Source organism: Globicephala melas, chromosome 4 (genome assembly GCF_963455315.2).
Source record: "Globicephala melas chromosome 4, mGloMel1.2, whole genome shotgun sequence".
Taxonomy (NCBI): domain Eukaryota; kingdom Metazoa; phylum Chordata; class Mammalia; order Artiodactyla; family Delphinidae; genus Globicephala; species Globicephala melas.
In genome coordinates this window covers 67,427,429-67,449,739 of record NC_083317.1, presented here as the reverse complement: position 1 = coordinate 67,449,739, position 22,311 = coordinate 67,427,429, and the positions used below count along the sequence as shown (strand labels likewise).

General features: G+C 39.7%; 1 protein-coding gene across 6 annotated transcripts in view; it reads right to left on the bottom strand.

Annotated features, from left to right (window-relative positions):
• Window positions 1-5,311: 5,311 nt before the first annotated feature.
• Window positions 5,312-22,311, bottom strand: part of CD86 (CD86 molecule) — a 72,689-nt gene continuing 55,689 nt past the window's right edge. For 2 of the 6 annotated variants that reach the window (XM_030858110.3, XM_060298140.2), the window contains 2 exons: window positions 20,807-20,852; window positions 15,082-18,003 (listed from right to left, as the gene is read on the bottom strand). In XM_030858110.3, coding sequence (XP_030713970.1) covers window positions 17,907-18,003; window positions 20,807-20,852 — 143 coding nt within the window. In that variant the 3' untranslated portion in view covers window positions 15,082-17,906. Of the gene's footprint in view, window positions 5,418-15,080; window positions 18,004-20,806; window positions 20,853-22,311 lie in introns of those variants that run through there. The other 4 variants (XM_060298139.2, XM_030858100.3, XM_030858081.3 and 1 more) reach the window with 4 other exon arrangements.

Genomic DNA, 22,311 nt, shown 5'->3' with positions numbered 1-22,311 from the left:
GAGACTATCTTAAAAGAAGCCAGAGGGGAAAAAATACAGACTGCTTTCAAAGGTGTGACAGCTTGTCAGTTGACTTCTCAACTTAACAAGGAAAGCTAGAAGACAGTGAAGTAGTATCTTCAATGCAAATAATTGCCAAAATAGAATTTTATATCTGTCAAAAATAAGGGTAAATAAACAAGAACTGAGAGAGTTTTTCAACAGCAGAGCATCACTAAAAGAAATTCTAATGTTTGAAGTGATGGTTTGACTGGGGTGTACTTATCTCCAAACTCATTAAGTTGTATATGTTAAATATGTACAGCATTTTGTATATTAATTATATCTCAATAAAAAAATTTTATTAGAAAGAAAAAAATTCTAGAACATGTACTTCAGATAGACAGAAAATTGTCCTACAGGGAAGATCTGCAATGTAAGAAGAAATAAAGGACAGGCTTCCCTGGCAGTCCAGTGGTTAAGAATCCGTGCTTCCACTGCAGGGGGACCAGGTTTGATCCCTGGCCGGGGAGGTAAGATCCTGCATGCTGCATGGTGTGGACAAAAAAAGAAAAAAAACAAGAAATAAAAGGACAATAAACTAATAAATATGTGGGTAAATTGACTATATAAAACAATAATGACATCTTGTGGTATAAAAAAGATATTAAAATGCATCATCAAAACAATAAACGTTGGAGAGGGTGTGGAGAAAGGGGAACCCTCCTACACTGTTGGTGGGAGTGTAAATTGGTACAGCCACTATGGAGAACAGTACGGAGGTTCCTCAAAAAACTAAAAATAGAACTGCCATATGATCCAGCAGTCCCAATCCTGGGCATGTATCCAGAAAAGATGAAAACCATAATTCAAAAAGATACGTGCACCCCAGTGTTCATTGCAGCACTATTTACAATAGCCAGGACATGGAAGCAACCTAAATATCCATCAACAGAGGAATGGATAAAGAAGATGTGGTACATACATACAATGGAATATTACTCAGACATAAAAAAGAATGAAATAGTGCTATTTGCAGAGACATGGATAGACCTAGAGACTGCCATACAGAGTGAAGTAAGTCAGAAAGAGAAAAACAAATATCATATAATATTGCTTATATGTGGAATCTAGAAAAGGGGTACAGATGAACTTATTTGCAAAGCGGAAATAGAGACACAGATGTAGAGAACAAACTTATGGATACCAAGGGGGGAAGGGGGAGTGGGATGAATTGGGAGATTGGGATTGACATATATACACTACTATGTATAAGATAGATAACTAATGAGAACCTACTGTATAGCACACGGAACTCTACTCAGTGCTCCGTGGTGACCTAAATGGGAAGGAAATAAAAGAGGGGATATATGTTCACTTTGTATACAAAGTGAATGTATAACCAATTCACTTTGCTGTACAGTAGAAACGAACACAACATTGTAAAGCAACTATACTCCAGTAAAAATTAATTTAAAAAAATACATAATAAAAACAACATGTAAGTTGGAAGGGGTTTAAATGGTATTAAAAGTGTTCTGTGGGCTTTGTATTGTCCAAGAGGAGATAGTGATTAACTGTACACTTTGGTAAGTTTGGCTGTTGTAATTTCTATAGTAATCATTAAAATAATGGGAAAAAATTGTTTAATTTCACACCTAGTAGAGGAAAAAACTAGAATGTTTGGAAATAATCTAAAAGAAGGCAAGAAATGATAGAAAAATATACACTGAAAAGGTGGGACAAATAAAAATCACAAAATAAAATGATATAAACTGAAATATATCAGCAATTACAATAAATATAATAATAATTGATAAACTGCATTTATCAAAACTAAAAATAAATGTTTAGACACATCTAAAATATAAGGACACTGAGAGGTTAAAAGTGAAAGGACAGAAAAAGATACAGTATACAGATACTAACCAAGAAAAGCTGGTATGTTAATTAACATCATGCAAAAAAGACTTCAAGGCAAAAAGAATTACTGTTAATGAGAATCATTCTATAACAATAAAGGGCTCAATTCACAGGAAGACATTACAATTTAAAATTTATAATGCACCTAATTATATAGCCTCAAAATATACAAAGCAAAAATTGACAGAATTACAAAGAGAAATAGAAAAATGGACAACTATAGTGGGAGATTTTAAGTTTCTCTCAGTAATTGATAGAACAACAGTCCCCCCTAAAATTCAGTAAGGATTTAAATGATTTAATTAACATGATTAAGAGATTTTTACATAATGAACTTATATAGAACACTGCACCCAACAACTACAGAAAGTACTTCCTTTTCAAGCCCAAACGGAACATATTAAAGAATTTGACCACATGCTGAGCCATAAAGAAGTCACAACAAAACCAAAGGCTGGAAATTATGCAGATCGTGTTCTCTGACCACAATGTAATTAAGCTAAAATTGGTAAAAGCAAAAAGAAATAAAAAAACTAAAAAATCCCTAAATATTTAGATAAGAAACACATTTATAAATGACCCGTGTGAAATTTAGAAAATAGTTTGAACTGAACAATAATGAAAATGCTTCATAGCATATTTTGGGGATACAGTTAAGACAGATTTTAAAGGGAAGTTTATAGCCTTAGGTAGATCAGAAAAGAAGAACGAAAAGACAACTTATGGAATGGGAGAAAATATTTGCAAACAATGCGACTGACAAGGGGTTAATATCCAAAATATACAAACAGCTCATACAATTCAATATCAAAAAAAACAAACCACCCAATCAAAAAATGGGCCGACTTAAAAAGACATCTCTCCAAGGAAGACATACAGATGGCCAACAGGCACAGGAAAAGATGCTCAACGTTGCTAATTATTAGAGAAACGCAAATCAAAATCACAATGAGGTATTGCCTCACACCTGTCAGAATGGCTATCATCAAAAAGTCTATAAATAATAAATGCTGGAGAGGGTGTGGAGAAAAGGGTACCTTCCTACACTGTTGGTGGGAATGTAAATTGGTGCAGCCACTATGGAAAATAGTATGGAGGGTCCTTAAAAAACTAAACTAGAGCTACCATATGATCCAGGAAGCCCACTCCTGGGCATATACCCAGAAAAGATGAAAACTCTAATTTGGAAAGATACACACACCTCAATGTTCATAGCAGCACTATTTACAATAGCCAAGGCATGGAAACAACCCAGGTGCCAATCAATAGACAATTTGTTTGAGAAGATGTGAGATTATATATATGTGTGTGTGTGTGTGTGTGTATAAAATGGAATATATATAATGGACTATTACTCAGCCATAAAAAAGAATGAAATATTGCCATTTGCAGGAACATGGATGGACTTAGAGAATATCATACTAAGTGAAGTAAGCTAGGCAGAGAAAGACAAATATCATATGATATCACTTATATGTGGAATCTAAAAATTAATACAAATGAATCTATATACAGAAACAGACTCACAGACACAGAAAACACACTTATGGTTACTGAAGGAGAAAGGAGGGAGGAGATAAATTAGGAGTATGGGATTAACAGATAGAAACTACTGTACATAAAATAGATAAGCAACAAGGATTTACTCTACAGCACAGCGAACTATATTCAATATCTTACAATAACCTATAATGGAAAATAATTTGAAAAAATATATGTAACTGAATCACTTTGCTGTACACCTAAAACTAACACAATATTGTAAATCAACTATATGTCAAAAAAATAAATAAAAAATTTAAAAGATTTAAAAAAAAGAATAAGTGGATTCTCAAAATTATGCTGAGTGAAAGAAGCCAGTAACCAAGCCAATACACACTGTATGATTTCATTTATGTAAAATTCTTGAAAATCAATCTACTATCTATAAACTTATCTTTAATGACAAAAAGCAGATCAGTAATTGTCTGGGATCAAAAATGAATGAGATGAAAATTGAGGTCAAAAGCCCACCATTCCCCCCAAAGGTAGTCTTCATCCTGCCTTTGTGATAAACCTTTTCTTGTTTGATTTATGGTTTTACAGACTATGTATTCACCCTAATGAATATAGTCTAATTTGCCCAGGACTCCAAATTTTATATAGAGTTATACTGTATGGTTTTTTATGTGTGACTAATTTCTTTAAAATAATATTATGTTTCTGAGACTTATACATATAGTGTGTGTACACCTATAGCATCTTCCTTTTAAATGCTCTATGTTGTTCTATTGTATGCATATTGTATGAATATTTTATGCAGGGTCGGCTTCATGGGGCATACAACTAGGGCAGTCACACAGGGCCTCTGATGGCAGCCTATCTCCTTGCCCCCAGGAATACTGTGTTCTATGAGCCATCTCTAGGCATCTCTGAGGCCCCCCTGGCTGCTGTTCCAAACTTGCTGCCCATCACATTAACTATGACCAATACCTCTGATGTTTAAGTGCCACCCCTGGTCTCTGCTATTCCAGAATTTTGTCATCCCCATTGATACTGTAAAGCCCACTTCTGTAGAAGTGTCTTCTACTGTCAGTCCTGGCCTACAGAGAACAGATATTACTGGACTTTTGAAAATGTGTGTCCCTCTCTCACCAGCATGTTTCTCATCTCCTTGGTTAATGAAGTATCTTCCAGGCCCTGCTGAGAAACAAAGACAGTGATAGGTTTTCAGGTTTATAAGCAGGCTTATTCTAGCATTCCAACTTCCCAAAGCCCTTTGAGACTTTCCTCCACAGTTTGCATCTCTACTTCATTTGCTACGTACGTGTCATGTTTTTTTCTAATCTTCAGGCACCATTTCAGTGGTGTATTAGAACTGTCACTCAGAAGCCTTTAATAACCAGATGTTAAATCCCTTTTTTAGATTTTTATTCTTCCTCCCTTGATCCAGCACCCCCAGGATCTACTCCCAGTTCCTGCCAGTACATGTTAGCCCGGTCCTGCAGTTCTTTTGGTGTATTTTCTCTTTCTTCTCTTATCAAGCCTGTATTCCCTCAGTCAGGTTTTACAGAGTCTTGGTCGTAACTGTGCATCTCGTGGCCAGATGGAGGTGGGAACAGATCCTGAAGAGGGCAAGGATTGCCTTGAAAGTGTGGGTGCCAGATTTAGCAAATAAAAAAATAGGATACAGGAGATTAGGATACTAAAATATTATTCATTATTTATCTGAAATTCAAATTTAACTGCACATCTTGCACATTATCTGGTGACCCTACTGCCTCATTTGAGGCCTCTTTATAGCCTTTAAGCAGCGGAAGTCCTCTCTCTTCCAACAAGGGAGAGTTGGTCACTTCGGTAGGCGGAGAGGGTTCAGGCAATTCAAAGTTCTCATTAAATCCTCAGCCTGATCTTCAGCTGTGCCTCCCCTCCAGCTGTAGGATATGAGTGTCTTTTTAAACGCTGTCAAGGAAATACTCTGACTCTTTCACTGCTTAAAGTTGTTGATGAGTACAGCTGAGCCTGTGATTTTCTCTCTGCAAAGAATCAGTGGTGATTACCAACAGCTATCTGATTCCACGGTTCTTCCTTACAGTTATTATTGCTCCCATACCCCTCAACTGCCTGACACAGTAGTTCCTAAATTGGTCAACACATTGGAATCATCTGGGAGCTTCTAAAAATACTGCTGCCCCTGTCCTACCCCAAGAAATTGCTATGTCATTAGTCTTAGGTGTGGTCTTGGTTCGGAATTTTTAAGAGATTACCAGATGACTTTAATGCTAGGACATTGTACCAGTTAGTACATCCCATTGTACCTGTATCCCTCTATAGCTCATTACAGGTAAGTCTTAGTCTACTACCACAGCATCCAGGCAGTCTCAAAATCTAGTCCTCACGGTCATCCAGCTGGTGAGTAATCCAACTACAAAATCTCACACTTAGTGTCTACTTCCTAGGACCTTTTTTGGTATCAACTATCTTAGGTAGGGTTCCCTGGAGACAGGGAATCTTTTTTTTTTTTGAAAGTTATAATTCTTTATTTTTATTTATTTATTTATTTATTTATTTTTTGCGGTACGCAGGCCTCTCACTGTTGTGGCCTCTCCCATTGCGGAGAAGACAGGGAATCTTATCCAAGTAACTTGCCATGAATGCTCTTAGAAAAAGAGAGTGAGGAAGGCAGGAACAGGGCAGGAATGAAAACCAGCAGGAATGTGGTCCTAGCTAAAGACTAGCTGTAGAATCTGATCCCATGGGGAGTTCTAGAACAAAGTTCAGCTGCAGAGTTAGTCCTATCTTGAGGCAAGGGGGCTAACCTTTTGTACCGCTACATCAGTTAATCATTGGCTGAGGTCTGCTCCCAGAGGGGATGGCAGAGGGCTGGAGTGCAGCTTCTTAGCCAGGGCTAGGACTAGGGTGAGGTGAGCAGGGTAAAGTTAGAGGAGTGCCAAAATCTCAGTAATCAAGGTGAATACTATTTTAATGCAATATTTTAAATAAATCAAAATTAACCCCCAAAACTCACAACGAACAAAGTCAAATTTTAAATAAAGAGAATTAGGGGAGGAGGTTCCTATTTGGCCAAGGGCAAGTCTCAAAGAGAGGGCAGCTGTGGCTCGTTGTCAGTCAACATTCACAGCATCTGGGGGATCCATGCATATAAAAGGGGCCTGGGCGGGGCACCAGCAGCATCCGGTACACCACCTTTCCCCAGTTCCATGTATTTAAGTTTGGGTTGACTCCATTCCCCTAGCATTTTGGAGAGGGAGAAGAGGAGAATAATACTTGGACCTGTTTCATAAGGTCAAAAATCTCTGGCCATGGTGATTACTTTAGGGATGAACATGTGACCCAAACAAGCCCAATCGGCTTCCTCTCAAGGATATTTCTGCTGAAGCTAACAGAAAAGATGCTCTGGACAACATAAGTTAGAGTTGCTTGTGGATGTCTTTTCTAGCTCCACCGAAGGAATATGCCTGTAATAGGAGAAGAGATCAAGATGCAGAGAAAATCTGAGCCAAAACTGAAGCTAGAGAGAGAAAGAGAGTGACCTAAAAATATTGATTGTCCTGGACTCAGGTGAGCCAACGTTTTTCTGTTCTATGATGTTTCAATTAGGAATATATTTGTTGTATAGAACAGAAAGTAGGACTTAAGGAATAAAACCAACTTGAGGAATAAAAAGGGTGGGAGGAGAGGAGAGGGAGAGAGAGAGAGAAGGAAAAACATAACTGGAGAGCCCAGGAGTACATTTGTTTCAGGTGAGGTGGGAACAGTGCCTGCATAACATCACCAGGATCTATCTCCTGGATCTGCTTCTTAGGACTGGCTCCATCTTCAGGCTAAACATGAATCAGACAATAAGCTGAGGGACAGATACTCTGGTTTCCTCAAAATCTACTTACCTCTCTTGGCAATAGTTCCATGATTCTTGAATCAAACATCTATGCCTGGATTCTCTCTTTTTTTAGGATGAATTATTCCCTAGCATCACCAGTTCTTCCCCACCAGTTCTCTCCTCATGATCACTTATACCTGTCTTAGTGTAGGACGATTTGTGTTTAGACTGCACCTCCCCACTCTGCCCCACTACAGTAACATACTTGCTCACTGTTCTGATGCTCTCATAATTTTTTTTCTTCTCTGAATTCTCATACTATCTCATATCACTACACTTTCCTTTTGGTTCTCCCTTCTTGTCTTAAAATGAGTTCTTAAACTTCTACAAGATGATGCAGCCTTTCTTCCTTCTTCCCAAGATAATATATGTAAACTGTTTAACACAGTGCCTGGCATGTAGTGTGCTCAATAAATAGCTATGATGATGATGATGACGATGACAATGGCAGTGAGGCAGCATCGACCCCTTACCTAGTGTTGGGAAGATTTGACAATTGTTTCCAAGGCTAAACACCCTGATACGAGATCTTTTTCATATCTTACCTATATTTCCTGCTGCAAATAAACCATTTCTATCAAGTTCTTAATATAAGCAATTACTCAGGGAGAATGAAAATTCTTAAAATTCTCATTGATATGTCATCTTGTTTCTTTGAGTCTTGCTACAATATTTTTTTTCCAGCCAGAGTTTAAACCCAGGGGACACTCACCCATGTTAATATGCATGGCTGGTTTGGACACAGGAACAAGATTTATTTTTAATGTTAAAAAAGCATTCCTTCTTTTTCCTTTCTTTTTAAATTGATAACGAAAGTCTCAAATATAACTCTGAAGCTGTGACTCCAAGAGAGTTCAACAAGTAAATTGAAAACTGGAGAAAAAAAAAAAGTAAAGGACTGATTTAATTGTTTGGTTTGGCTTTTTTTTAATGGAATGGGCTTGATGTTTTCCCATCAAGTGGACACAGCTCAGCTGTTCTTACAGAGATTGTGAGACCTGAAGCCTGAGGGTAAATACTTGATGTGTGCAGTTAAAAAGTGGCAGGTGGACTGGTGGAAACAGCATGCAACTAGTTTGTGTTACCAGTTAGCAGAGTGACCATACCCTGGCCTGTTCTAATAATAAGCTTCAGGTATATGCTCTGGGTTGAAAATATGAATTTAAGGGAGGGTTTTAATTATTAGGTAACCAGGGTTCTGGGAGCAAAGAGCCCCTGCTTCCCACTCTGTGTCTCTGGGCTCTCACATCTTTGCCCTAACCCCATGTTGGGTCTATAACATAGAAAAAGTTTTTTTCACTTTGGTGACTAAATCAAAGACTATGATTGATAATACTATTTTCAGTCTGCCGGCTATGCCTGAATCATATAGTTTTTCTAATATCCAGTGTTAGGATTTCTTTCCTCCCATTAAGATTGAGTGCAGAGAACTCCCGTGGTCCATATCTTCTAAAGCAGCTCACTTAAGTTTTCATTTCCCTGTCATTTGCATCTGCTTCTGTAGTGGAGTCTACTTGATCCTGCCTTTGGTCTGATGAGCCTGGGCTCTGGGGTCCAGCCTGGAAATGTCAGGAGGCTTCTCCTAGCTCATCTCCTTAGAAATGCCAAACTTGTAGGGGTTAATTGTACCAGTTTCCTGTTTTTCCTGTACACCCCTCCCCCAACAAACCATCCTCTGCACGACTTTAAGACTAAGTCCTCCAGAATCTTAGCAGGGAGGCCCTAGCCCTTGAGAGATCCCCTTTTTCCTCTCAGTCCAGCTGCTTAGAATCTCATGGTATACTTAGTAAGGACAGAGCTCTCTGCCACCATGACAGAGAAGTAGATATTATTGCATGTCTGGAAATAATCTTGACAAAGGAAATATAAAGAGGGTCTTAGAAAGATGGCTTTGGCCTCAGTCGGTAAGGATGGAAAAGTCCCATGAGCATAACATGATTGCATGAATCATCTCAGTCCCTGGGTTTAGATGCTGAGAGACTTCTTCAAGTGAGGCTGATGCGGGAGGTATTGTAGGAGCATTTCTGGCTTTCAGCAGGGTGTGGAGGGACTTCTGTGCTGAGTGTTATATGAAAGAACCCACGCCTACCCCTATTACTCCACGATGGCTTCCTGTTCCCATCCTCCTACTTCTAATGCTCCCTCACCACTGCCAGCCCCACCTTGCTGCAACAAGGTACCCAAATTGCTTGTTTGCTGAAGCCCCTTCCCTTCCCTTCTTTAACTGTATAATCCTTGTATCTTTTGGATTGCCCCTGATTCTATGAGGTACGTAAGGAGGTATTATTAACCCTATTTTACACATAAGAAAACCTAGAATCAGAAAGATTAAGTAATTTGCCTAAGGTTACATGCCAACTATAGCAGTGTCTGGTCTACTTGACCGAAAGTCCACGCTTTTGCTGCGTTATACTCTGTCAATGCCCATTTCCCAGATGGTCTGGGTAACAGGAAGCGTGGAAAGCACCCTTGACTGAAGCTGGGGAACCTGACTTTTGGTCATAGCTCTCTTTAACGATTGGTGAATCCCTCTCCTCTGCCCTTATTTGCCACATAAAATGGAAGGGCTCTACTGGATGCTTTCTATGTTTCTTCCATTTCTAATAGACTGTTAGGACTATTTAGTGGCTCTTTACTCTGTACTCTCCATATTTAGGAAATCCATGAGTTCACAGCATTTAACCTCAGGAACAATGATTTACAATCAGATCATGGGAAGAGATGCCACTTTGCCATGTGCTGAGTAGTATCAAGCTGGCACTACTGCCAGGGTGGAGAGCTACTTTCTGAAATCAGTTTATGTGTATTTTTAAAAGGCATCTTTTCATAATAAAAACACTTAAAAGGTACTAAGCACTCTAATCTTTGTTGAGTTACACTTGCTTATGAAAAATGCTTCATTGTTCTTGTGTACATATGAATAGGGAAGAACATAATTGGTACCAGCATGAGGAAGGCTAGGTATAAGTTTCCTCTGAAAGCGTCATTAGTAGACAGCCTTGACCTAAGGCATAGCATCTGTGGTTCCCCGAACTCTGTGATTCTGATTTAGACTCTACTAAAGTAGAGTACTACTTTAGGACACTATACATACTGAGACGTATTGCCCTCGTCCACTAAAGAAAATTTATTAATCACTCTAATTGAAAGTGTAGATTAATAAGAAATAAGTTGAGCAGTGGGAAATCTTATGTGCTTCTTATAAGATGTGGAAACTACTGATTCTGATCTCTTTTTGTTTCCTTCATTATCATGCCTTTTATCCTTAATGTTTGTTAATGCACTGTCAACAGGAAAGTATTTTCTTAAGAAAGTTATAAGGAACAGATAGATAACTGCCTACATAATTAGAAGCATTTTGTTACATGCTGGCAAACAAAGTGTAGCACGGTTCAGAAATGTTGCTCTAATGGACATTTTTCCTTTTCTAGTCTAATTTAACCTTGCCACCACCCCACCCATCTCTGACTGAATCTTCACTTTCTTTCCCACCTCTCCAGACCCTGCTTCCCAATTCCTGTGGTACCTAGCCTCCGTCTCCCATGAGGCCAAGGAATATTTGACTTCTTTTAAGCTCTAGAATTATATGATTTCATGAAATGAGAGGTTTTACTTTAGTTAATAAGGATCTCTACTAAAATTGAGGGGTAGATACAGGGTAGATACCTCTACCTCCTGTATAGAGTCAAGTATGTACTCTGTGATCCTGCTTCCTGTTGGCTGGGAAGAGCTCGTCTGGTGTGAACGCTCTGAAATAATGGGTTCTGAAAGCTGAGATGATGGGGGGTTGATTATCCCGGGTGGCCAGAGGCAGCTTTTTTAAGGGAGTAAATCCAAGTCATTCTTAGAGTGGAAACTAAAGTTCTAACCTGGGAGGTGGAGCTGATTGTCAGGTCTGAGTGTTGTGGCAAGGACAGGAGGCAGCTGGGCGGTTGAGAGCTAGGATGGTTGGGGTGAAGATGGCAGGTAGAGCATGAAACTACCCAGACCAAGAAGTTTAGGACTAAGGCTGTGAACAAGAACACTTGCTTATTCAGTGGCTTGAGGTTCCCCTTGGGAAACCTGGAGCTGCTCTATATACTGGCCAGTGACCAGAGTCATGGTGCTTGGTGGGGAAAGGAAGTGTTGGGACAGGAATGAATTATTGCTGGAATGGGTATTCTTGGATCACAAGATACTGTGTCAATTGTGTGCAGCCTGGCTAGTGGTGAGGTATGTGGCCCAACAGAAGCAGTGGTATTTGAGCTGAGCTCTAATGATGAACAAGAGTCCGATAAGCAGAAAGAGATGGTGAGAAATATTCCAGAGACAGAATAGCACAAGTGAAAACAACCCAGATAATACAAGCTATATTTTGGAAACTATTAGTAGTTAAATTTGGCAGCATCATGGTTATCCAATATGAGAAGAGGGAAAAATAAGGTTGGTAAAGAGTTGAGTTAGTTTTGAGTCACATTGTTGATGACTTTGGATTTTAGGCTGAAGGCAGTCAATGGTAGAGTCCTTGAAAATTTTGAATAGTGGAGTTCCAGGTAAGAGGGTTGATTAAATACACACATCTAATTCCATTACCTCCTGAAATTCCACTAAAACTAAAGAAAAAATATTTTTTAATTTCAAGTACAAGAATAAGAAAGGAGACAACAGTTTGGAATCTGAAAAATAGACGGATGCCTGGTAACTAACTTAGGAAGGCAGGATAGCCAAATCTTTCCTGTCAGTGTAGAAACCAAGAAACAACCCAATTTGTACCCCAGAGTCATCAAAAGCCTCAGGAAATGGCAAGACTGGGAGCCAATTGACAGTGAGTGTGAGGGCCAAAATAAGGAATACTGGGTAAAAGTTGTTTGAGAAGCTGAGCTCTCTTTCCCACTCCATACCACTGGACAACTTTCCTCTCCCACCCTGGCAGAAATCTGGAGTTTTATTATCTGGAGAGGGAAAAGCAGAAAGTTTTTGAAAAGAGGGACATCTCACACATTTGAGGATGGAGTTAACCCTACTGAAAACATAGGAACAGAGTAAATTTGTACATACTGAATAAAGATTGCAGAGACTCCACCACTTGTACACACACACCCCTCTTCTCTCACTTGTCTCCCAAAATTCTGACAGCCAGACTTCTACCTTTCAGGCAAGATACTGGAAAACTACCAGCCCAACAGGAAAGACGTAAAGATGGTTTCCTGACAAAGCGCTCCTGCCATATCCCTTTACAGTAAAGCTAAAGTTAACAAGGCCATCCATAGACTCAGATCCTCCAAACAGATCTTCAGTTCTGCACTTTTAACATGAACAGGCAATCAAGGAATATTAGATATTTAAGGAATCCCCCAACATGGATGATATATACCAAATCAGGAAGAAACAACTTGGCGTATACAGAGACAATGCAGGAAAAAGAAAGCTTAACCTATCATTAATATCTTCAGAGAGTTGATAGATGATATTGCAACCATGAAGAACAAGGTTCTTCAAGGTCCTTGAAGAATAAAGAAGTATTCAGAGAACAAAAAAGAGCTCTTGGACATGAAAACATGATAGCAGAAATTAAAAAATACAACAGACAGATTGGAAAATTAAGTTGTGAAAACCTTTAAGAAATAGAACAAAGACAAAAATACAGAGAAGAGGAGAGAAAGATAAGAAAATAGGAGGATCATTCTAGGAGGTAGAACACTGGAATCCAATAATCTAGAATGAGAGATGAGAGAAACAGAGGGAAAAATAATCAATGAAACAATTCAAGAACATTTTCCTGGAGTGAAGGACATGAGTTTCCAGATAGAAAAGGCCACCTCAGTGCTAATAACAGTGGGTGAATAAGTCTTTCATTACAAAATTTAAGAACACTGGAGGTAAGAGAAGATCCTAAAAACTTCCACATAAAGATAAGGAATCAGAATATCTACCGATTTTTCAAGGGCAACACTGGAAGCTAGAGACAATGGAAATGATTTCTAGTCCAAAATTCTCTATTGAGCCAAATGATTAAGTGAGAGTAGGATAAATACATTTTCAGATACACAAAATCTCATTAAATTTAATCTCTACATACCTTTCTCAGAAAATTACTGGTGGATATGTATGTACAACCAAAGTGATTGAGTAAATAAAGACAAATACATGAAATGCAGGAAACAGGAGATCCAGTGCAGAATTTGTTCACCAGACCTAGGATCTAGCTTGTTCAGATTGGAACAGGTTTGGAAATTTGTGTCTAAAGACACTGCAGGACTCTGTATCTATATGTATTTTTTCTCCTGGTGTGAACAGGTAGCCATGGTGAAAGCCAATGGAACCTCACTTTTATAAGATCCATAATAATTCTGGCATATGGGTGAGACTGAAAACTGACACATGAAAGAAGTACGTTTTTAATTTGAAGGGTCATACTAAAGACTGGTATCTCTCTTAATTATCTTTGCAAGATCCTTAGTTTAGGCTCTTTTGGTTGCTTAGGTATAGAGTAAAAGCAAATCTGCCTGAATAAGGGGAAAACATACACACAAACACACACCCACATATAAATGTATGTGTATGTATGTATATGTATACACATACTATATATGTGTGTATATATGTATACACATGTTAAACACACATGCACACTTACCTAGAGGCATAGTGTATCTATAGAAAGATGCATAAGAAGCTGGAGATCAGTGCTGCCTCTTCATGGCTAGGGAAAAGGAATGTGAGGAAGACCTTCATTTCACTATTTATCTCCTTATTCCTTTTGATGTTTTGGACAAAATGCAGGGTAAGAGAGACAGTAGACTGGGATTATTTGGTTGGTGATTGTCATGTTCTTGGAACGAGGAAATACGGGCTTGAATGAGAAAAAAGTGGGTGGATGCTAAAGCTGGAGGAATCTTTGCCTGGCCTGGTGATGACCAGATGTGGCAGGAGGGTGGGGGTGGGCAGTGGGCGCCAAAGGAAAGGTCAGAGGGCAGTGGTCAGAGATGACTCCTTGCTTCCTAGCCTGGGTTCACAAATGTGAGGACACTGAGTAGATGAAACTGGCTTCAGAATGGCAGAGGGAGGAGGGTGGATTGCAAAAGTATAATAAGGGGAAGGAGTTAAGAGTCGGCAACCGTAGCTCACGTTTTCTCTGACCAAAAACATTCATTGGTCATATCATGTGCCTTATCATCCACAGCTTCTGGACTTATGAGATGATGCAATGGCTTCTGGAAAACTCAGTGATGGGACTTCTGGAGGCACCACCTTGGAAGGCTGAGGTAGTGTAGTGTAAGATGGAGTGTAGGCACTCAACCTGTAACCAACCAAGATGCGGCCTCTTCCATGGCCAGAAAGCACAAGGCTGGGAAATAAAGAGGTGGAAGGGATGATGATTCACAAAATTTTCCCCAGCTCTGCCACTTACTAAGTTAATGACCTTGGGTAAATCACTTTGACTTCTCTGTGCCTATGTTTCCTCATCAGCAAAATGGGCATAATGGCCCAGTACCTTCATCACAGGGTTGTTGTAAGGATTAGATGGGATAGTGAGTGTAAAGGTTTATAAGAATGCCTGGTACAAAATAAACACCAGTAATATTAGCTAGTACTGTTTCACTTTTCACCTTTCTTGGGGTTCTTCCTCTCAGACTTGGAACACAAAAGGCCTAGAGAATTTAATGTACAAAGAATGGATGTTTTCACCAGAGGACATGTTAGTGTTTTATTCAATCTTTATTTTTTAATTTATTCATTTTTTTAATTTAAATTTTATTTTTGGGCTGCATTGGGTCTTCATTGCTGCATGCAGGCTTTCTCTAGTTGCAGCAAGCAGGGGCTACTCTTTGTTGTGGTGCGCGGGCTTCTCATTGCGGTGGCTTCTCTTATTGCAGAGCACAGGCTTTAGGCACATGGGCTTCAGTAGTTGCAGCACGCGGGCCCTAGAGTCCATGGGCTTCAGTAGTTGCAGCACATGGGCTCAGTAGTTGTGGTGCACGGGCTCTAGGGCACGCGGGCTTCAGTAGTTGTGGTGCGCAGGCTCAGTAGTTATGGCACGTGGGCTTAGTTGCTCCACAGCATGTGGGATCTTCCTGGACCAGGGATCAAACCCATGTCCCCTGCATTGGCAGGCGGATTCTTAACCACTGTGCCACCAGGGAAGTCCTTTTTAAACAAATAGTTTTGAAGTACTACCTTAGGTGCCTGGGATCCACTGGTGAAGAAATTAGACACATTCCTGCCCTCACAGAGCCTGGACAGTTTTCTTTTTTCTGTAATTTCCATAATTTCCATAATGACTCTTCTCACATGCCATGTATTTATTTATTTTTAATTGAGATATAGTTGACATATAACATTGTATTACTTTCAGGTGTACAACATAATGATTTGATATAGTGTATAGTATGAAATGATCACCACAATAAGTTAACATCCATCACTACACATAATTACGAATTTTTCTTCTTGTGATGAGAACTTTTAAGGTGTACACTCTTAGCAACTTTCAAATATACAATTACATGCATTTATTTTATAATCAAAGTATTTTCAATGAATAAATTTTTATACTAAGCTTTTGTTTAACGTACATGCAAGCACACATTACATGGAATGAAACATTACAAACTGAAAAGCAAGAATCCCTTCCTTAACTTCAGATTTTCTAGTTATCCAGAGAAACAACATCCCTTACCTGACATATGTCTCAGTAACTAGATAAACATAGAATCATATGAGACACAGAGGAAAGGGAAGAGGAGAGGGTTTAGGGTGAGTCAGAGGCTTTTAGCTAGGTGACTGGAGAATGGGGCTACCTTAGAGCTGTTAAGAGGAAGGACATACATTAGGAGGATAGAGGGAGTAATATCAGACTATAAGTACTGTTAAAATAGAAGAAGAAAATTCAGACTTTTACATTATTTTAATAGAAATTTATTGAGAACTGCTCTGTATAAGAATAGATACACGTATATGTATAACTGAATCACTTTGCTATACACCTGACACTATCCCAACATTGTTAATCAACTATACTCCAATATAAAATAAAAAGTAAATTAAAAAACATGTTACAAAACAGCAAGATGCTTAGAGCCTAATGAAGGCAAGGGCAGGGCAGAGCACACAAATGGTACTATTACAAGTACCAGCATGGCTAGCATAGCCATCTATAACCCTTTAGGGTCCTTTATGTAGAATAAGAAGAACTATTATTTCTGGGGCTTTCCCAAAGTTCTCTTTAGGTTTGGACTGAGGCTTCTCCATCCCTTAGTGATGCTGCCTTAGAGCCAGAGTCTCCTAACTCATTTCTACAGGGCTAATATATTCCTCTCTTGCGCCCAGGTTTCCTGTCATTGAGAATGACGCATAGACAGTCCTCAGACACAAGTTTGCTAGCCCTGCTCCGGGCCAACCATCACCTCCTTAGGACATCTGCAGGCTAAGTCAGCCTCTGGGCAATTTGTATTCTGGTCCTTTTAATTCTGCCCCAGCTCCTTCTCTCTCAGCCATTCATTGAAAGAGCCCTAAGCCTCCTTCCATTCACCCCATTATTAAGATGATAGCTCTCCCCCGCCAGCTCTGCTTCCAGCCAGATGAAACATCACAACAACCTGGCTATCATCAAAACCCCTCCCCAACCTCCAAGGAAACTGCAGTCGGCCTTAAGTCCATTTGGACAGACTGTCCATCTGTTGCTCTTCCTATGGCTTGTCGAAGGACTGGACAGACTGAACATTCATGTGTATTTCTGTTGGTCAAGATCTTTCATTTTCTTTCCTGTTTTGAGTATTGCGATCTCTCTCTCTTCGCTCTTGAACAGTTGCCCCAGGCCATCGTCTCAGTCATTTTCTCTGAGAAGAGCAGCAGTGTTTATGGTGCACAACACTCTCCTGCTGTATCCAGCACTCTTTGCTAAGGCTCGGCAGTAGCTTCTTGGGCAGGTGGATCCTCCTCAACATTAGCAACAGCCCAGATGGTAATGGCTGCAGGACTGGTTCCTTCTCTGTCTCTAATTTCCCAGGTTTTGAGTTGGTCTGCTCATTGTTGTCAGCACACTGGGCCACCACTTTCCTTACCCTCACAGAGGGACAGGAACTCCTTAGCAGAGGGTGGACTTTTCTCAGTAATTACATTATTATAGTACATATTTCTTTATACTTCAAAATATTAATATTAACACTATAAGGCCATAAAATACATAACTCCCACCCGGACTGAAAAGGTAGTTGTTCAGTCACAGGTATACAAGATGGAATGAGGCACTACCTGAGATTCAGAGTAGATAAAAGCCACAATTCCAGGAATTGGGAGTTTTACATAAAACACAATGTATAACATTAAGAAAAGAGACTGAATCTGAAACAGGAGGTGTTAGTCTTACACAGGATTCCGAGCCAGGAACCAGTTAGGTGGGCTTGACCCACAAGTGTGCTCTGAAATGAAAAGAAACAGTTAAAATCTGCTCCTGGCATAGAGAGCAGAGCTGGCATTGTAGGGAGGCTATTTCACTTAGAGGGAATCGTGAAGCCCCCTCTATTATTAATAGTAATATTTTCTTGCCTTCTGGGAAGGCTTAGAGAGACAAGAAAAAGGTCAGTCAAAACTTGAAAAGAAAAGCATATAAAAACCGGATAGTCGTATGGCATTTACTCTTTAATTAAAAATGCATAGCACTTTTGTCGCCTGAGGCTGTCTCTGAAATGTTAATATCACACTGGGCTTCATCAGATCTTTCAGGTTCTTGGAGTTCTACTCTGGAAAAACAGAGAAAAGAATTCAGTGAGATTTCACAGTAGAGCCACTTTCTCTTTCTAGATTTCAGTGATAGGGCAGAATATAAGGGGACATTGCAATAGCAATGAGGAGAAATAAACTACTGAAGAGAGGTGGAGATGTACTGTCCATACTTCCTAAATTACTATCTTTGATTTTTGTCTGGGCCTGCCCCTGCCCTATGCTGATTCTCTGCTGCCTTCCCTCCGCAGCTCTTCCGGACCACTTCTGAACTAAGTCTGACAGGGCAGGCAAGATCTCAGCACCTGGGCTCACCATCCTGGATTCCGAGACTCACAGCGACTGGTGTATCCAGATAAGTGCTAGGCACACTGGGAGCTGTGCACCCTGGGATCATGACTTGTGTCTCTGTGACCAGGTTTTTTTTAATTAATTAGTTTATTTTTGGCTGCATTGGGTCTTCGTTGCTGCGTGCAGGCTTTCTCTAGTTGCGGTGCGCAGGGGCTACTCTTCGTTGAGATGTGTGGGCTTCTCATTGAGGTGGCTTCTCGTTGAAGAGCGCGGGCTCTAGGCGTGCAGGTTTCAGTAGTTGTGGCTCGCGGGCTCTAGAGCGCAGGCTCAGTAGTTGTGGCACACGGGCTTAGTTGCTCTGCGGCATGTGGGATCTTCCCAGACCAGGGCTCAAACCCGTGTTCCCTGCATTGGCAGGCGGATTCTTAACCACTGCGCCACCAGGGAAGACCTGTGACCAGGTTTTTGACTTAGGGTTGCTTTGACCCCATGACTGTGTGACCAGAGCCTTGATATTCTTGAGAGTCCAGTTTCTCAGGGTGGGTGGAGGTACAGACAATCTGATTGCATCATGCTGTGAAAGGATGGATCACCAGGAATCTTTGTGTATTCCTTCATGCATACATTCATTCTTTCAACAAATATTTATTTTTATAGCCAAGATATGGAAACAACCTGAGTGTTCACTGATGCATGAATGGATAAAGAAATTGTGATACACACACACATACACACACATACAGTAGACCATAAAAAAGAATGAAATCTTGCCATTTGTGACAACATGGATGGACCTCGAGGGTATTATGCTAAGTGAAATAAGTCAGACAGAGAAAGAAAAATACTATATTATTTCACTTATATGTAGAATCTAAAAATAAATGAATAATAATAACTTTAAAAAATCAGTTTATAGATACAGAGAACAGATTGATGGTTGCCAGAGGTGGGGGGGTATGGAGGTGGGAGAAATGGGTAAATTTTTTTTTAGTTTAAATAAATTGAATTTTTTTTTTTTAAAGGACCATTTTGGGTTTTTTTTTTTGGTATTTATTTATTTGTTGGCTATGCTGGGTCATTTCTGTGTGAGGGCTTTCTCTATTTGCAGCAAGCGGGGGCCACTCTTCATCGCGGTGCGCAGGCCTCTCACTATCGCGGCCTCTCTTTTTGTGGAGCACAGGCTCCAGACGCGCAGGCTCAGTAGTTGTGGCTCACGGGCCTAGTTGCTCCGCGGCATGTGGGATCCTCCCAGACCAGGGCTCGAACCCGCGTCCCCTGCATTGGCAGGCAGATTCTCAACCACTGCGCCACCAGGGAAGCCCAATAAATTGAATTTTTTAAAACAATCTGAAAACTTGAACTCTTAAAGAAAAAAAGCACCTCACCAAATTTTGCCTTCCACAGCCCTCGTATGTGAACAAAGGAAAATATAAAGAAAAGGGTATACACACTTCTCCCTATGCCATATTTAGGGTTACTTAAGTGCTGTTCTTATTTGAATTTGATTAGGTAAAGGATCTAGAAAGAAAGCCAAATAAATGAAAAATAAGTACAAATCAAACAAACAACTTAAATTATTGCTCAGCTGAAAGCAAACGTAAGAGAAACTAAAGCCCAGAATAATGTTTACTTTTCCACAAAACTCCTTTTCAACATGTTATATACTTATCAAACCATCAGAGTGTAAATTCTATAAGTCCTATCATCTTTCAACCAGTATTCACCATGAAAATTACAACTACTGAAAACTGTTAATATTATTAAAAGGCTACTTTCTATAGATCCAAACATATCTGCTGCTGCAGTTTTACAGTTTAAAAAATTTATTGAGCACCTACTATATGCCAGGCACTGTGCTAGGTTCTGGCAGCACAATGATGAGCTTCGATGATATGTTCCCTGCCCTCTATAAAGTTTGATTTAGTTAAGTTTATAGAGTTTAATAATATAATTACACCAGTATATAAGTATAACCTGGTGTTATGAAGAAAAAACACAGGAATCCACATGATACTATAACAGGCTGACACAATCTAGTTTGGGAAGGGTTTTTAAGAAAGTGCAACTTGAGTCAGGATCTGAAGAATAAGGTGAAGAAGTGGCAAAGAACATTCCAAGCACAGGGCACAGCAGATGCAAAGACACTGAGGCTAGAGGGTACATATTATCACTCCTCACTTATTTATTTATTCATTCCACACATATAGGACACCCAGGCACTGTGCCAGGTACTGCAGTTACCATGTTGAATAAGATGCAGCCCATGCTCACCACATCAGACCCTTTTGGTATTAATTTTTTACTTGACCACAACTGAACTTGCCATGACCCTTGGGCATTGTGCATAGGGCACACGCCATCCATTTATAGCTAGGGCATTTCCCTCCAAGTCCTAACTAGTCTCACTTTCCTTTTCCTCTCCATTAGTTCATGTATGCTGAGATCCCAGCATGCCTCAGACCAAGCCTAGTTAAATTATAGACTCTCTGGGGATTGTACCTCTTTCAACAATGTTGTAGGGTCAGGACTCACCTTTTCTCAGTCTGTTCACTCTCTGTCCCCTCCAGTTTGATGGTTTCTGAAAGAGACAAAAACAACTTCAGAAAATGTATTGCCCATAAATACTAAAAGAGGGAAAGTTTGAAGAGGCTCCTAAGTCCTAGGACTCAGAGAGAAATCATTGTTGCCATATATGTGGAATAGATGGTTCCTTGATGAAATTTCATGGGGACTGAGAAGGAGCTTCCTTCATCCAAAAAGTAAATGCCTTCTTTTGTTCATTGTACCTTAAGTTCTAATGTTGGGAATAGGTTTTACTTACAGCTCTATTCTTTACTGAACTAAAAATACTACTGGGAGGTATAATACATTTAGTTTTAGCAATCATTTAGTGATGGGGAAAAAAGTTTCCAATCCTTTTCTGAAAGTAAGGTTTAGAAGGAGGAGGAAAAGGAAATCTTGCAGATGTTGGTGACTAAATGGGTTAGCCAGCTGGTGCTACCAAATAATACACAAGGTTGCATGGAGAGGCAAGTGGGAAATTTCTAGTGGGCTAGACCTCCCAAAGCCTGAGTTCCTACTGGCATGGACTTACTACTGATGCAACTTTGGGTGAAAATTCCTCTATGCTGACTGTTATGACCGTGCTGTTGTCCCGCTCTGTGCCTTATAGCAGGGGTTGTTAACCCAGGGTCCATGGAGGAATTTAGGGACTGCAGCAATCCTTTCAACAACACCCCTGATGGTTTGGAACACTTCCTGTCTTTGGCAGTTCTCTTTGTGTGTGCATGTGTGTGTGTGTTTAAAAATAATCAGTTTTATTGAGGTAAAATACACAGTAAAATCCAATCATTTTCCATACAGATTTTGATGAGTTTAACAAATGTATGCAGTCATGTAACTACCACCACAACCAAGATATAGAACATTTATATAAGCCCAACGAGTTCCCTCCAGCCCCTTTTCAATCAATTCCTTCCCCCCACCCCATCCCCTGTAACCACGGATCTGCTTAATGCCACAGTAGTTTTGCTTTTTCTAGGATTTCATGTAATGTGTAGTCTTTTCGTGCCTAGTGTCTTTCATGTAGCGCAATGCTTTTGAAATTCATTCATGTTGTTTCATGTTACCAGTAGTCCATTCCTTTCTATAGCTCAGCAGTATTTCACTGTATGTATATAGCACCATTTGTTTATCCATTCACCAACTGCAAAAATTCAGGATGCCAGATTTTCAGTATTATGAAGAAAGCTGCTATGGACATTTGTGTGTGTGTGTGTCTGTGAAGACATATGTCTTTATTTCTCATGGGTAAATATCAAGGATTGCTGAGTTGTATAGTAGAGCATAAGAATTTCAGTTGCTTCACATCCTCTCCAACATCTGATATTTATCAGTCCTTTTAATTTTAGCCATGTTAGTGGGTACGGGGTGGTATCTTATTATGGTTTGAATTTGTATTTCCCCAACGACTAATGGTGTTATGACTGTGTAACTGTGCTTATGGGCCATTTGTGTATATTTTTATGTGAAGTATC